This window comes from Anarrhichthys ocellatus, unplaced genomic scaffold (assembly GCF_004355925.1).
Source record: "Anarrhichthys ocellatus isolate YVR2014 unplaced genomic scaffold, GSC_Weel_1.0 scaffold7, whole genome shotgun sequence".
Taxonomy (NCBI): Eukaryota; Metazoa; Chordata; class Actinopteri; order Perciformes; family Anarhichadidae; genus Anarrhichthys; species Anarrhichthys ocellatus.
Window position 1 is genome coordinate 9,572,106 of NW_022280037.1, and position 16,289 is coordinate 9,588,394.

Consider the following 16,289-nt stretch of genomic DNA (forward strand, 5'->3'; position numbering starts at 1 on the left):
AGGCAGCTTACTGTATAGCAGTAAAATATAAAGCCTTCTAAATTTCCTTTGACTTTAATCAGCAGATGGCAAATTGAATACAGCTAATAGAAGTTTGTATTGGTGCTTAGGCAGAACTAGCACAGACCTTTGTTGCAAGTTTCAAGAGCAATACTTACATTCTGCAGAATATTGATTGACTGAGTTTGCAAAAAGAAGTTAGCTAGAAAAATCTAAATTGAATCAAGTGTAAAAATGTATATAATAGCCTATCCATCTTGCCAAGTTCAAGGGTTGTTACATTTTTCGAGCCCAGGTTTAGTGTGACTAAATATATTCATAGTCTAGGCTCGAGGGTAATTAAAAACACACAAGCACGCGTGTCCTGTGAGGATCCATGAACATTTTTCCATGATAGTCAACAGCTGCGGGCAAAATCCCAGACGTTCAGCCCCTGCACTTCCAAAGCATACTTATAGATTCATTTCACATTATCATCCCTTTTTTTCTGTCAGACCTACCGGGGGACCTGAGGAAGTGCTGCTACGGGTACTGCGTCGACTTGTTGGAGAAACTGGCAGAGGACATGGGTTTCACCTTTGACCTTTATATCGTGGGAGATGGGAAGTACGGCGCATTTAGCGGGATGGGGCGCTGGACAGGGCTGGTCGGGGACCTGCTGAGTGGAACCGCCGACATGGCTGTGACCTCTTTCTCCATCAACTCTGCCAGGAGCAGAGTCATCGACTTCACCTCGCCCTTCTACTCCACCAGCCTCGGCATTCTGGTACCATTGCTTGAAGTCATCATTAGTTTTTGGGAGTTTTGAGTTTGTGTTTTAATGATTGAAGAAGGCATGGGGCATGTTCTGGTAAATATACTGCATTGTCAGTCAGTGGCAGCGTCTTCAGTACTTTGATTTGTCAGTCTCTCTCTCTCTCTCGCTCTCTCTCTCTCTCTCTCTCTCTTCGACACTATTTCTGTTTGATTTGACGATATGGTCTGCAACTACTTAATTTCACCCTAATGCCCCGCTCAACCGGTCTTCTGGTGAGCAACACAGAGTCATTAGTTGTGAATAATTAGTTTGCTGAATTACGAAAGTTCAAAATGAAAGGCAGTCTAAGAGTGCATAATGAGCCTGAAAGGCGTTTTGAGAAGCTGTCTTAGCAGAGTCCTCAAACATGCTGCAGTTATTCTTTGATTTGTTAACATCTCCCTCTGTGGCTGACAAACTGCAGTGCATAATATGATCTGACAATACGGTTCCAATCTGAAAAAGTGATTTCTTTCCCTTACAAAATGATGGATAGCACAAAATAAAATCAATGTATGCATTTTTTGTAAAAACATTATGCCTAGGAGAACTTTACAGACGAGATCCTACAAACTGGAGGATGAATTATAATCTCAAGTAAAAGCAAAATCCAACACTTTTGCATCGAGAAAGACGTCTTGTTTTCCTTTCTTTTCGACCCACCAGGTTCGTAGCGTGGACACTGCAGCCCCCATCGGAGCCTTCATGTGGCCTCTCCACTGGTCCATGTGGGTGGGTATTTTTGTCACGCTGCATCTCACCGCGCTCTTCCTCACCCTGTACGAGTGGAACAGCCCCTTCGGTATGACACCCCATGGCAGGAACCGGCTGCGTGTGTTCTCCTACTCCTCCGCCCTTAATCTCTGCTACGCCATACTGTTTGGACGGACTGTCGCCACCAAGGTAAAGCAGCTCTCCCCTGTGTGATAAATGGGCATCATGCAGGGTGGGGCCTGAAATAGAAATTGCAGAGAAAGGGGGAGGGGATATACATTATTAGGAGTAAACAACCAGTAAAGAGGAAGTTAGAAGGGAGAAAGCATGGAGAAAGATAATAGAAATGACGAGAGAGGGGAAAAGATTGATAGGGGAGAGGTTAAGACGGTAGGCGGTGATGAAGTAGAGAGGTACAGGGAGGATAATGCACATACAGGGAGGGGAGAGGGGAGAGGGTAAGTGGGCCGACAGAGATTGAAGGAGTTATGGAGAGGATGATGGTGATGGATGAAGGTGGAAAAAGCTGGAGCGAGTAGAGGTTAACTCCCCCAAGTAGTCAGCTGACACAAAGTTTAAATCAAGAAAGAAGGCAGGCGGAAGAGGGCCAGTGGGGGGGGTGTGAGAGTGCAAACTGGGAAATGGGCTTCAAAAAGAAGTTTGACAGAAAGATGGGGTTTAAAGGGTAAGTGGGCGAACAGAGAACAGGATCAGAATGAAGGTGACATGGAGCCGGGCAGACCGAGGATGATGTAAAGGGGAGAGGGCAAGTGGGTGGGCAGAGTTGGAAGGACAGGCGGGTAGTGCGAGAGAGAAATGTGTGAGACAAGTGATCAGCAAATCTGCCCATTTAAAAAAATGTGTAGCAAGCAATGTATTGCCCTTCAAAGATAGAAAATATGAAAAAACTTTCATTTTCATGTAATTTGTTTGGTATAAATACAGAAATAGATTAAATGTTCCCTTGCAGTAACAGCATTCTTCAGATTTGACTGATGGTGTCACACACACAGTCACACTGCCGCACACACCCAACCGCAAGTCGGAAAAAAAAAAAGCGGTCCTATGCATTCTGTTTATTATTAAAACAGCTTCATGCTAAGCCAGAATCCTTCATTATAACTCCTGCTTGCTCTTCAAATTTGTATTCAGCACATTCTGATAAATATCAGAAAATGGAATTTGCTTGAATTATTCCAGTAAATGCTCTTAGTTAGTATGCACACCATCATAACATTTTGTTAATCACACTTTTGTCCCTAGAGGAAGCAGTGCAAATGACTCGGGTGGAACAGAGGCCAAGTGATTAGAGAGGCCTTTCCATATTTGAAAGGTCACTGGTTTGATCCTCACAACTGGCAATGTGTCAATTAACAGGTTGTGTTCTTTAGCAGCCTTGTGACCTGTTAAAATGCCCTTGAGCAACACTCTGAACATCTGTGTGATGGGTCACAGCCAAAAAGTCATGTTTATTTATAGGTATTGGTAAACTGCTAATCATGGCTGGCACATGCGACCAAAATTCTGTCATGCACGACCAAACATTTTTATTGGTCACAGGATTCATTTCAGAAGTGGGAGGGGGGGGGGAACTTGCGCTTTCACTGTGTAGTATTTGCCCTCTGTGTGGATGATGGTCCTTGATGTTAGCAGAGGGATATGTAGCCGCTGTCCTCCTCTGGATTGGATTTGGTTTAATACTTCAGCAAACCCAGCCAACGTTACCTGAAATACTGGTACATTTGCCAAAAGTTAGTTCACATCCTAAAGCGTTTTCTCTTGTGGTGTTAAGTTAATACATACTGTGTGAATAGTATGTAAGTGAAACTGTCAAGTTATGTTTTAACCATAATCATTGATCTTACATTTTTCTTTTCACATGGAGCTTATTTCAGCATGTCATACAGCACTTAGCCATCAAGTGTACAATTAAGAGCTTTCATTTAAAACGGGTCTGCTGGAAACGTTAATCCGGAGACAGTGTCGTCAATCATTTCTTGAAGCTAACGTTAGCTTAATGAGCTAGCTAGCTGCTGCTGATTAAATCTGCCAGTGACAGGTGTCATGTCAGCTGGCAAAAAATTGACAGAGGCCAGAAATGACATGCCTGTTTTTATCTAGCCTGATCATTATATCCTTTACTAAGCACCAGTGCAAAAAAAAAGAATTTACTTTGGTCATTTTTCAAACACACAACACTGCTGACAGTGTGCATGCCAGCCTCCCTTTCTCCCCTTTCAGTTTGGTAACTAATTATGCAAAGAGTTGAAAACATACCGAAACTTTTCGTAATAATGGGTTACAACCTGTTTGTATAATTAATGTCTCATTAATCCCAAGCTTTTACAACACTAGCAATTCATCTCTTTTCTTCAGTTAAGTGGGTTTTAATTGGTGGAATAAATAAATGATCACAGTGTGCAGGTGGAATCATTCCCCTAGGCAGGCAATTTCAGGGAAAGATATTTCTGATGTGCCTCAAAAACAGTCATGCTATGTTAGATTTTCTCCTCTGTATTAGCTTCTCTCCTGGTCTGTTTTGATTAACTTGATTACCCTTACTCGGGGTTACATTGTGATTTTTAAGGAGGATGAAAGTGAGAGAAAGGTGGGTTGAGAGCCTCGGGAGTGCTCTGCATTTATGTCAACACCTGAATGCACCTTTCCTAACACACTTATATTTTTAATCGTTTCAACCCAGGTAGTTTTCTCAAAGTTCTTTGTTGTCAAGTCTGTTTAATTTTTGTCTTGACATGGTGACATTTTTCAGTTTTGAGTCCAGATATATTTAGGATTCACATTTCATCAAGAGCTGCTATTGTTTTCTCTTTTCGATCTGTGTAATTATTTTTAATAATACGACGAAAAGCAAAACAAACCCAAACAGAAAAATCTCCACTCTGCAGACTCCTAAATGCTGGACCGGACGTTTTCTGATGAACCTCTGGGCCATCTTCTGCTTGCTGGTGCTGTCGAGCTACACCGCCAACCTAGCTGCTGTCATGGTCGGGGAGAAGACCTTCGAGCAGGTCTCGGGAATTCATGACGACAAGGTTAGACTACACAAGGACACAAAACTTGCATCTGCATGCATGTCAGTCCCCCCCCCCACACACACACACACACACAAAGACCCACAGCTACATGTACACACAACCTAATCTTACACAAGGACAAGTTAATGAGTATAGAGTGGAATTATTATTTGAGGATTATTCCATATCCTTAAATGCTGTGGGGCTACAGTGAATTTGATATCAACCCCGTAATGATGTCTATACCCTCCTCTCTCTCTCTCTCTCTCTCTCTCTCTCTCTCTCTCTCTCTCTCTCTCTTTATCACCACTATATCCACCCTCTCTTCTAACCATGTCTTCCTGTGTTATTTCCTCAGCTGCACCATCCATCACTGGGCTTCCGTTTTGGGACGGTGAGGGAGAGCAGCGCTGAGGATTACATGAAAAAGAGCTTCCCGGAGATGCACGACTACATGAGACGCTTCAATCAGCCCACCACCCCGGAAGGCGTACATATGTTGAAGTAAGACACAAACACACATGCATGCACATGGTGTGCATTTGTAAAAAAAAAAAAAAAAAAAAACTCAATTTAAACCTCATTAAAATGCAACCCAGACTTAAACAATCCAGTCACGTTTACATCTCTTATCTGTGGTTGTCTGTATTCGGTGCACTTATTTTTCATGCTCACTGTGCATCACAATTCTCTCTACTGGCAACAAGAGCAAACGTGGCAGATTTAAAGCCATTAGAGGCGATTTTTATACAGAAGCTAGTGTGAAAATCCTGAAATAGAATTCTCTTGTGCTGTTTCTCCAATATCCTACAGTTAATAGTTACTGCAGTTGACGATGTTACCTGGAGACATTCTGGAGTTCATCCATATTATCTGAATCTCCAGTTGCACACCCTTCCATTAGTTTTGAATCTGATATTTTAATCAAAACTTCTACAAGCCCACAAATCAAAAGTCAAGGTACCATCTCCAAAAATGTGTCATCCTACAACATCATCAATTCAGATTTTGGATGCTCTGATTTGCAGCTCAGGGAGGCTGTTTTTAATGTTTGTACCCACTGACGTTTCTGTCAAACATCAATGAAATAACTCAGTGTAGCTCAATGTGATTTGTGTTTCAGGGTTGAATTTTCCTTTGATTTTTTTCCACCTGCGTTAATGTGTCAAACCCATCGGGGGATGTTTTCTTATTATAGTGAACACGTTGTTTGCGTTTTGCATCTGACAGAGATACCATCACAGACTCATCACTTTGAGTGCTGCATGTCTTTACACTCTGCATTAGTATAAGCTTCTCCTCATCCAGATTCACTACATTTTAGCACAAGGTTTAAGTGAGGTGAAAGCCTATGAAATACATTAAAAAAGCCTCCCACATTTGAGGGAATTATGTTTTTGTTCATTAAAAGTGTTGAATGGGGGCAAGGGACAAATTAAGGAAATGAGGGCTGAGGATGAATGGATGATTCGGGTGTCCAATGGGGGCCGTGAGAATATGAAAGCAGGAAGGCAAGGCAGGTACATGTATACAACACAATTAATTCACAAAAGCACTTTAAAGTACTTTACATAATTCATTAAAATATGAATACAAAACACAAATTGAAGGGACTGGAACAGTTTTTAAAGAAATTTAAAAAAATCTGAAATTATTACCAACTAGTTCAGAATGTCAAAGAGCATTTAAGTTTCAACGGTAGTGGAGAAAAGAAATGTTTGAATCTGATTTTAAAGGGTAGTTCAAGTTAGGGCAAGTCTTATATCTTCTGGAAGTTTTCTCCAACACTTTGGAGGACTAAATAATGCCTCCTCCTTAGTTCTGACTCTGTGAATGAATAGCAGACTGCTTCCAGATGATCTGAGAGACTAAGAAGCTCATGTTTAGGAACACGGGGCAGAGAGATTTGGGATGGGGTTAACCAGTTCTTTTACTATGTCATATACGTACATGCACACAAGTATTCATACCTGTTTAAAGACCATTACAACAGTCCGATAATGAGGAAATAAAAGAATGATTCATAGTTTGAGTGTTCTATCCGTGGTTCTATCGTAGCAATATTCCTCAGATGGTAGTAGCAGGACTGGATGACCTTGTTAGTGTGTTTCTCAAAAGTGAGATTATTGTCAAAGAGCACTCCCAGGTTCCTGACATTTTGTTAATTAAACACCAAGAGGGGACTAGATATTTGGATGCAGATTGTCAGGACCAATAATAGAGTTTAATTAAAGAAAATGTATCTGCTAGACGTGACTGGAGAGGTTTATAGTCTCTGTAGGCTCTGGAGGAGATACAGCTGTGTCATCAGCGTAGCAGTGGAATCAAATTTTATGTCTATGTACAATGTGGCCAAGTTGCTGCATTTTGATGGATTGAGGTCAGATTTATTAATGAGTGGCTGCACACAGGCACTCTTCAAATATTCTGGGATGCAGCCAAAGGATAAAGAACTGAATTATTGAGAGCAACCAAGGGGCAGTAACATCTATTTACTTCACACAGAAATTTAGGAGGCATTACACTTACGGGCTTGGGAAGCATTTAAGGTGTGCCACGGTGATGATGAGTTGATTTAAAGTTGGTGCAGGTAGAATAAATAAAAGAATCAGGAGCCACACTTTGTTATATTGTAAGATACAAATTTAAGTCATTCCTCACTAGATGACTTTGACTGATAAAACGTGCAGGATTAAAAAGACTGCCGACGGTGTTAAAACGCGCTCCCCGGCTATGGTTATTAGTATGAATTAAAACAGAGAAATAGTTGGCCATACATTCCGAACCTGTTCGTTAAATCAAATCATCAGCTCTTTCGTTTGTTGACAATGTACCTGAAGCGGCATCTTCCTCCACCTCCATTTCCACCCTTCTACATTCTCCTTTATGAGTCTGAATGTCATTAATCATCCAGGGTTTCAATCCTATTCTACGTTTAATTCTTGTCTTAAAAGGTGCCAAAGATTTTCAAGAGAATGTACAAAGGAGGTTCAAGTCATTCATCAGCTTCTCTGTCTGAGGAATTGGGTATATTATTTCTGGCTTAAAAATGTAGTTAGTTTCCTCGTTTAAAGTGCTTGTTGTTTGAGTCTTTTTTACCATTTTGCCAACTTAATTTTAAAAACAAGTACCTCAAAACTATAGACATTGATCAGCTTAAAGGCATAGTTGGGATTATTTGAAGTGGGGTTGTATCTATGTTGGTGTACTACCTACCGTGGATGGCAGCCAGACGCCCCCAGTTTGGGAAAAATAGACAGGAGCACCAACATGGAAGCAAAGCAATGTGCTGCTGTGGATGGGAGCAGCAGCTAAACGTATTTAGCAACCTAAAAGAAAGTCTAACCTAAAAAAAATCTATGTCAATATAGGGATAATGTCAAATCTTTATCTGTAAAGTAACTAATAAGCACAGCTGTCAAATATAATAACCACAGCTGTCAAATAAATGTAAAGGATTAAAAACTACGATATTTTCCTCTAATATGTGTTGTAGTAGAAGTATAAAGTATCATGAAATGGATAATACTCAAGTTAAGTACTTCAGTACCTCAGATATGTACTTGGGTGCAGCACTTGATTAAATGTAATAAGTTACATTCCGCCACTGGAATTCTACTAGAAGGACAAAAATGTGTTCATCCGGGCTCACAAAAGTACCGCACACGGCAAACACACTCACAGCTATAACAACGCACGTTTCTCAGACACAGTGCCTACTGAATAGAGCACCAGCAGAGATGCTGAGATAGTGCATGTGCTGACTTTGTGATACAAGGGGGAAGATACAAAGTGCTTGTTCAGAGAAAGAGGATGAGAATAGGGAAGATGAAGGCTGCGTTTGTTGGCGTATGAGGTGAAGCAGAAGTGGAAGTTGCAGCAGTGCAGGCAGCCAGAGTGAGGCAGTAAAATACTATGTTGGCAGAACTACTGACCCCAATACTGCCCTCAAATCTTATGGTGAAAAAAAAAACCTGAAAAGCCTTCTCCTGGAGAGACAGAATGCCTCAGGTAACACATGGCAGCTGCCAATGAACACAAATGTTTTGGCTCAGGGGAAGTAATGCAGGCACAAACCTACACACAGGTTTATAACTTACAGTCGTACCGACACACCGTCATGCCTATACACGTGCACGCTCACACACACACACTCCAGTTTTATCCTTTGGCCCAGCATCGGATAACTTCCAACCCTCTTTAGTCCCAAAAGAGTCCCAAAAGAAGTCTATCCTCTCTCTTCTCCCTGTGCCTTGTATTTGACAGGCCTAGACAGAGAAAAAGAGATGTTTGTGCTTCCCCGGCACAGCAAAGACTTTGTAAAGTTAACCTTTTGTAGAGCAGTAAACATCCTGAAAAACAAGAAGTTTCAGGTAATTTGATCAGTCTGCTCTATTTTTTTCCAATAGACTGTCTGTGTGTGTGTGCATGCTTTTTCCAATACAAGCATTTATGCTTGTTTATCCGTCTGCCTATTTTGTGTGCTCACAAATATGTTTGTGCAATTTGTGCATACATCGGGATGTGTGTGTGTGTGTGTGTGTGTGTGTCAGGAAAAGTGTACCTTTTCTTCTTTATCAATGTGTTTGTGTGTAGGTTTATTATTCAAATCCAGTGTTGTGCTGTGAAACTTATCTCTCGTCAGCGGCAGAGGCTGCTCACAGACGAATGCTCTATAATTAGGGGTCAATTAGGGTCAATTAGATCGATATTGCCGGATGAGAAGAGTCTTCAACAGTGTTTTATAATGCCTTATCAGTCGGCCACAGAGGCTGTTGTTTGTAATGATGTATGTGTTTACACAGCGTATTAGAATGCAGTTAATCTCATCCTCCTGTATAAATGACAAAACAGACCCAAATACAGGGTTCGTGCATGGGTCTGGGGAATTTGAGGATGTTTGGAAAGTTAATCTGATTAAAAGGTCTTCAAAAGTTTAATTTTAGTTATCTTCAATTAATGCTTTGCTCTCACTCCTGTGTACTGTGTTTGTGTGTTGGTGGTGAAGGACAGATCCTCCTGCCCTGGATGCGTTCATCATGGACAAAGCCCTGTTGGACTTTGAGGTCTCTATCGACGCAGAGTGCAAACTGCTCACTGTGGGGAAGCCTTTCGCCATTGAAGGTGCGCACGCTGGCTAACACACACAAAGACACACGTGTTGATATTACTTGTGAGGATTTGCTGTCATTCCCTTACCAAATCTTACCAAAAACTTTTCCTAATCTTACGACATTTTGTATTCTTGTTTTCATACACTGTCCAGCCTGTGTCTTTATTTCCTCTTATTGTTGGAATGCTGATTCAGCATTCAACATACAACAGTATTAAAAAAAACTATCCTCCGAGAAGTTAAAATATATGAAATAGAACAATACAGTGGTATATACTTTAATTAAGATTCACTATAACGTTAAAAGATACAACGGTCTTTTGTTTTCACACTTTTATAAAGTTCAAAATCTGCCCATAGACTAATGCCTTGTTTACACAAAACACGTTTGAAATTTTTTGCGTGAGTAGATTACATGCAAAGTCAATGCACAGACGCGAATAGATGCGATAATTTAATTTAACCCCCACACATATATACATACATACACACCTGTGCATGCACTCGCACAGTAGAAGTGCTGTACCATGAAATGTTTCATGCAACATGTATAGGATATACACATTAAAGCATGGACATCTACATCACACAAATGTGTACACACACACACATAAAGAAACATACAGTACGCACTCACTCACTCACTCACACACACACACACACATGCAGAAAGGGGATCAAATACTGTTAGCTACATGATTGACAGAATAACACAGTGATTCACTGGATGAACTTACAACGCTGCAGGTAAAAGTACTCAATCATGAATTATTAACAACAATGCCCAGAGAACTTTGGAATCACCGTTTGTAGGTCAAATTAAATGCAGTATAGTCATGAAGCATTTACACAGATCCACTGCCAATCAGAAAACGGCTAATGATCCACTAAGGGAGTTATTGTATGCAAGTTTTCATACATCTCTACACGAATAAGGAAGCTTATGCCGGTTTGTATATATGTGTGTGAGAGCACCGATGGTTGCATTCTGTGTTCTCGTGCTATCCTTGAAGGAAATCGTTTTCCTTTTTAGAATTACAGTGGGGGGGGGGACATTTTTTTGAAAGCAAAGTTATTGCTTCTATACTTCTTCCTCTATCTGAAGAAGAAATCACCATATGAACCGTGGCAAGCGAGGAAAAAAGAAAAGCCACAAAATAGAGACAAGAAGCTTGCAAAAAACATTTTACCCTGCCGCCGTGTTTTCACGTTAAAACTAGAAAAGTATAAATTCTTACATTATGAATAGCTGTGAAAGAAGTTCTAAAATATTACCAAAATATATTGTCTGCATGTAGTGGAACATGCTGACCCGTATGTGCTGGCTTCGGTTACGATATCCTGCAAGCGCTGACATGAAATCCTTCTCTTACTCGACAAACATAACTAAAACTTGCATCACTGCAGCATTGCTTTGTTAGTCAGTAAGTCAATAAGGTTTTATTTCGTTCTGTTTTGAGCTATGGATGCATTTGGTTACAAGACTGATTACAAATGTGTTCAGTAGCTAATGATAAATTACCAGTAATATATTTTGTTTTTGCTCAAGTAGTTAATCGCTTTGCACAACCATTAAAGCCAGATGTATTATTATGACTAGTAGCAGCAGTAATTACAGCAGTAATATTAGTATCGGAGAAGTAGGTTCCTGGATGCTATGAATACATATGAGCAGTGGGATTTTTTTTTGGCAGAACAAGAGTAAGTTGTATCACTTTTACAAATAAAGGCTGCTGACGACCTGTCATAAGCAATTATGTCTTAGCTCCCTCCCATTGAGGAAAATAAAGGTTCCGGCCGTTATTGCCAGTTTTATTGTATTCTCGTCACATGTCATCTACGCCAATCCGAAGGTGACTTTGAAATGAAATTTCCGCTGGCAGAACACATTTATTGAATGTAACAAGCATTTAACCTCTAACCCAAACCCAGCCCTGGGACTGGAAGGTTTTTTACTGGTATAGAATTAGTGTGTGCACTTCCGTGTGTCTATATTTCAGTTCAGCCTTTTCTTTTCCCCTCCCACTTCTGAGACAGATACAGACAGTAAATAGATACTAGTAAGGGTGCCACATGGGACCAAACACTAACTTTGATTCCCTGTCTCTGTCAGTCAAAGCGTAGCCTCAGAAAGACCCCACTCCCACATTCCCTACTCACTGTACTACTCTTGTTCGCTGGAGATTATCTACTGCTTTCTTCACTGCAAAAGACAAAATGAGCCGAGAGACATCGCCGCAGCATTACTCTTGATTGTGAGGATGAGAAAGCAGGTCTCATTGGTATGTGTAGTGGGTCAGTGACAATGACTACCTGATTCATTGTCTACATGAAAAAGGCAGTTGAAGAATCCAAGATGCTTTCGGTAGCTATTCACCCCCACAGCCTGTGTGAGGAAGAATGAAATGGGAATGAATAACTCAATAAGTCTGAATGGTAAAAGCGAAGAAAGACCAGGAAATGGCCCAGACAGGAAATGTGCGAGAGGAAAAACACAGGAGGAGGAGAGGAGATGGGGAAGAGAAAAAAAAAGAGAGAACACAAGATGGAAAAAGTAAGAGGAAGCACAACAAAGGTAAAGAAAGGGAGGGCCAGTGAGGGGGTGTGAGCGAGGTGGGAGTTGAGCACAAGAAGGAGATAGAGGGCTTTCATTTGCCCACTGCCAGTTTGCGCCTTTCTGCACAGCGAGTGATAAAAGAGCCAGCCAACAGAGTCCCCTAATCAAGACAAACCTTCACCCCAAGCAGATGGAGTGAGGGAGTGGAGGAAAGGACAGAGAGAGAGAGAGAGAGAGAGAGAGAGAGAGAGAGAGAGAGAGAGAGGGAAAGGATGAAGGGGGAAAAAAAAGAGAGGAAGTGTTATTTGGTACATATGGGGATAGAGGCAGGATTTATGGAGTGGTTTGTGGTCAGGACATACAGGGAGACAGAGGATTTAGGACTGTGGAGACGCTGCAGGCGAGGTGCTTCTGCTGAAATCTTCAGGCTACTTAAGTGGAGAGAGATGCGGTGGTGTCGCTGTGTGTCTGTTTGCACTGAGTGCTGTTAGGAGATGTTTACGACAGCCCAGGCACACCCCATTAATAATATTGCCACTGAACACGCAGCCACTCGCTGTTTGTTTGTATACGTGTGTCTCTGTATGTGTGTGTGTGTGTGTCTGTGTGCATAAATGATCTGCACAAGCTCAGTCAAGCACGACAGAGCGCGTCTGAAGATCAAAATGAGGCTGGCAGAAGAGTTTGTTGCCGGGGTGAGGCTGTTGTTGGTCAGTGACGTACGGACTCCTTTGTCTGCTTAGTTGTGTGTGTGTGTGTGTGTGTGTGTGTGTGTGTGTGTGTGTGTGTGTGTGTGTGTGTGTGTGTGTGTGTGTGTGAAGAGTTGAATTCCAAAGTAGATAAACTCCCTCACTGAACTCACTGTAAAAAGTATGTAATACTTTATAAGTTAATATAATCTCCCAATCTTCCTAATTGTGGTTATGTGGTACATTTTTCTGTATTAAGAAATAGTTGGCTGCATATCTTTTGGTTTTAGATTGTTGGTAGGACAAAAGCAATGTGAAGATGTCACCTAGTGCTGGACATTATACCAAATGTATTGAATTACAGATATTATGAATCTCTTACCAACCTAATTTCATCATATTACAATGTTTAATAAATGTCTGCTGACAGCTGCTGATGGCTACAACAACAAATCAGCCACATGCTCGCTATCTTTTATGGTTCATGCTGTAATTAAACAGGACAAATGCATCAGAGAGAAGAAGAATTCTTACATTTGTAATTTGAAAATAATCTGTTGATTCATCTTCATATGATATTTGGTTATATCCTCCAACCCTAACATATACAGTACTATATAAAACCGCTCAATCACTGATTTCATCATTATAGTCGAGCAGGAGAACTAGTTTCCCATGCAGCTGCAAAAAAAAACAGGTGACAAAAAAATGCCATGCAAGTACATGGGAACCTACTTTTACAGCGTTTAGCAGCAATTAATGAATGACCAAAGAAATGTTACATATAGACAGTCAAACATTATTAAAAGAAAGAGTTAACAAATACTTGCCAGTGTTTTAAATTATGAAATTATCTTTTAGAACTACAGCACAAATCAATAAAGAAAGTGGTGCTTAGGAGCAAAGATGTCATAAAAAGTAGTCTCACAAATCATTTTAAAGTTCTGAAAGATCATAACTTCTTTGCTTAGTAAAGTGATCTGTGCTTCAAAATAAGGTAGTAAATGTTTTATAGCCTATAAAAAGTGTTTTGGAATAAAACTTGATGTGCTCGGTGTGTCTGTGAGCGAGAGAGTAGGTGTGTGGAGGATTTCAGCGACAGCTTTGGGACTTGTGATGGATGCAGGTGGATGTCTGGGGGAAAGAATCAAAACAAATGACAAGTGGCTGCCCACTTGTATTTGATTGAGTGCTCCGAAGAAATGCGTATGGAGATAGGCTGATGACAGAAAAATGGTGTCTGTCTGGAGAAGAGGAAAAAAAACAAAAAAGGACGTACGCAGACAAAGCAATGGCCTCCGGAGAGGAGCCGAAAGATAAAGACAAGAATGGAGTGAGGCAGAAATTGAACGAAATTGAAGGGATGATAGAGATAAGGAGTGGACTAACAGAGGAAGAGGCGAGCGGCAATGGTGGGAGAGAAATGATCTCGGGCAGGAACACAGGAGGGATGAGAGGGACAACAGAGGAAGAAAATGAGGAGAGGAGGTAAAGGAGGGTGAAAGCAAAAGGGAGGGAAGCTTAGACAGTCTTTGTCATGTAGGAAGCAGAGTGTGACAGTTACGTGAACCTTAGCTATTCTCTGTTTCTGCGCAACCCCCGTCAGGCTCACACACCTTGACAGCCAACACACACACACACACACAAACTCAATCAAAAACAGCTGCCAACTCCGCGACAATCATGCACGCACGCACCAAAACGCTGTTGGCATGACTGTGCCCTGCACTGCAGTACAGATGGAATGAAACAAACAACCCCAGGAGGTCTCGTGTATTGCAATAAATCTCCAAGAGGGTCTTTTTGATTCTAAGCTGAGGGGTATATTTCTATCATTTTGCACCTGCTGGAATGTGCACTAAACAAAGCGAAACAGGCATTTAAGCAACGTTTCTCACAGGCTTTCAAGTTGCAATAATCCATGAGGGTGCCACTTTTGAAATTAAAGCAATGAGCAGCGGTGGGGAAAGTACTTAAATCTGTTGCTTAATTAATAATATTGTAGTTCTATCCTTTTTATTGGTATAAAAATGTATTTGTTTTTGCTGTCTGGTCTCAATTCTCCCCATACTGCCGGTGTTTTATCTTTAACAACAGGGAAATAAGGAAGTCCGAGGCAATACCAATCAAGTGATGCTTCAGCAATTTCTTCAAATCAAGCAGAGATTCATATTTAATGTACTATAACAATGATTTGCATTAGCGCATAATTAAAATGTCTTTGAAGCCATTAAATCCCGATCTGGGACAGCGGCAGGTTTATACTCTTAATTGCATTTTATTTCATGTAAACAAACTGTGCAAAGTAATCAATAACTGCAGCTGTCAATTACATGGATGAATGGTATAATATGGTCCTCTGGTATTTGAAAGAAAGCCTCGCAACACTTTGTACTCAAATATTGTGCTTCACCATGCCTGTTATCAACATAAATGTAAACTAAACTACTGTAAAGCTAGTATCAATGTGTTGTATTGTTACACATCCTGTCAGGAAACAGCAGCAACATTCAATAAAAATCAGAGGAACAAAAAAAAAAAAAAAAAAGATCCACAAAAGCACTCTAATGTCAGCATGCTATTAAGTTCTCCTGCAAATGTGGTGAAACTGACCTTTATTTGACCTTTGTAGAAAACTGAGTCTTGTATCTGTAACCGGAGGGGATGGTTGTGAAGTGAGCGTGGAGTGGATGATCTGCGTCATAGACCGCGATAAGTGTTTTGCAGCTGACGGCTGTGGTGATGAGGTCAGGGTACAGGTGAGAGGTAGGAGGTCCGAGTATTTTTTTGAAAATGTGTGGGTGATTTTTATGGAAACTGCAGGCGTGATGACAAAACCGATTCCAAAGCTGGAGACCTATGGAGACTTTTAACGCATGCGCATTTTTATGTGTTTTTTTATCCTCAAAGTATGTAATAAAACTGCCAGTAAAAGTAGAACATATTTTCTATATCTTTCATATGTTGATGCCTGAACTAGTATGAAGTGTCATATACCTCTAAACATTATCCAGGCGGGTTTCAGTAGACCCTGACGTAAAGCACTAATGGAAATGTAGTCAACTAACAAATTAAAAACTACCAATCACACAGGAAAGATAAAAAAAAAAAAAAAAAGTGATTACATGAAAGGGGGTGAATGCGAGATTGGGAGCATTTCTATTGTCTCTCGGCGGCTCTCAACATGGCATCAGCTGAGCCGGCGGCTCGCCACAAGCAGTGCTAACAGCGCCAACAGTACAAACTAGAGCTGTCAGAGCTGACAGAGCTAACAGTGTTTACCGGAGGGGGAACCGGAGGGTGGGTGCTACGCTTACGCGGCATTATCAGCTGTATGAGCGCAGTGCAGAGTAGCGGATGTGAGCTAAACATGCACTAACATGCA

The 16,289-nt window shown here is 41.0% G+C and overlaps 1 protein-coding gene across 2 annotated transcripts in view; it reads left to right on the plus strand.

Moving 5' to 3' along the window:
* LOC116383304 (glutamate receptor ionotropic, NMDA 3B-like) overlaps positions 1 to 16,289 on the plus strand; it is a 69,434-nt gene that overhangs the window by 43,838 nt on the left and 9,307 nt on the right. For both annotated transcript variants that reach the window (XM_031847028.1, XM_031847029.1), the window contains exons 4-8: positions 495 to 766; positions 1,463 to 1,699; positions 4,417 to 4,563; positions 4,904 to 5,049; positions 9,554 to 9,669. In XM_031847028.1, coding sequence (XP_031702888.1) covers positions 495 to 766; positions 1,463 to 1,699; positions 4,417 to 4,563; positions 4,904 to 5,049; positions 9,554 to 9,669 — 918 coding nt within the window. The remainder of the gene's footprint in view (positions 1 to 494; positions 767 to 1,462; positions 1,700 to 4,416; positions 4,564 to 4,903; positions 5,050 to 9,553; positions 9,670 to 16,289) is intronic.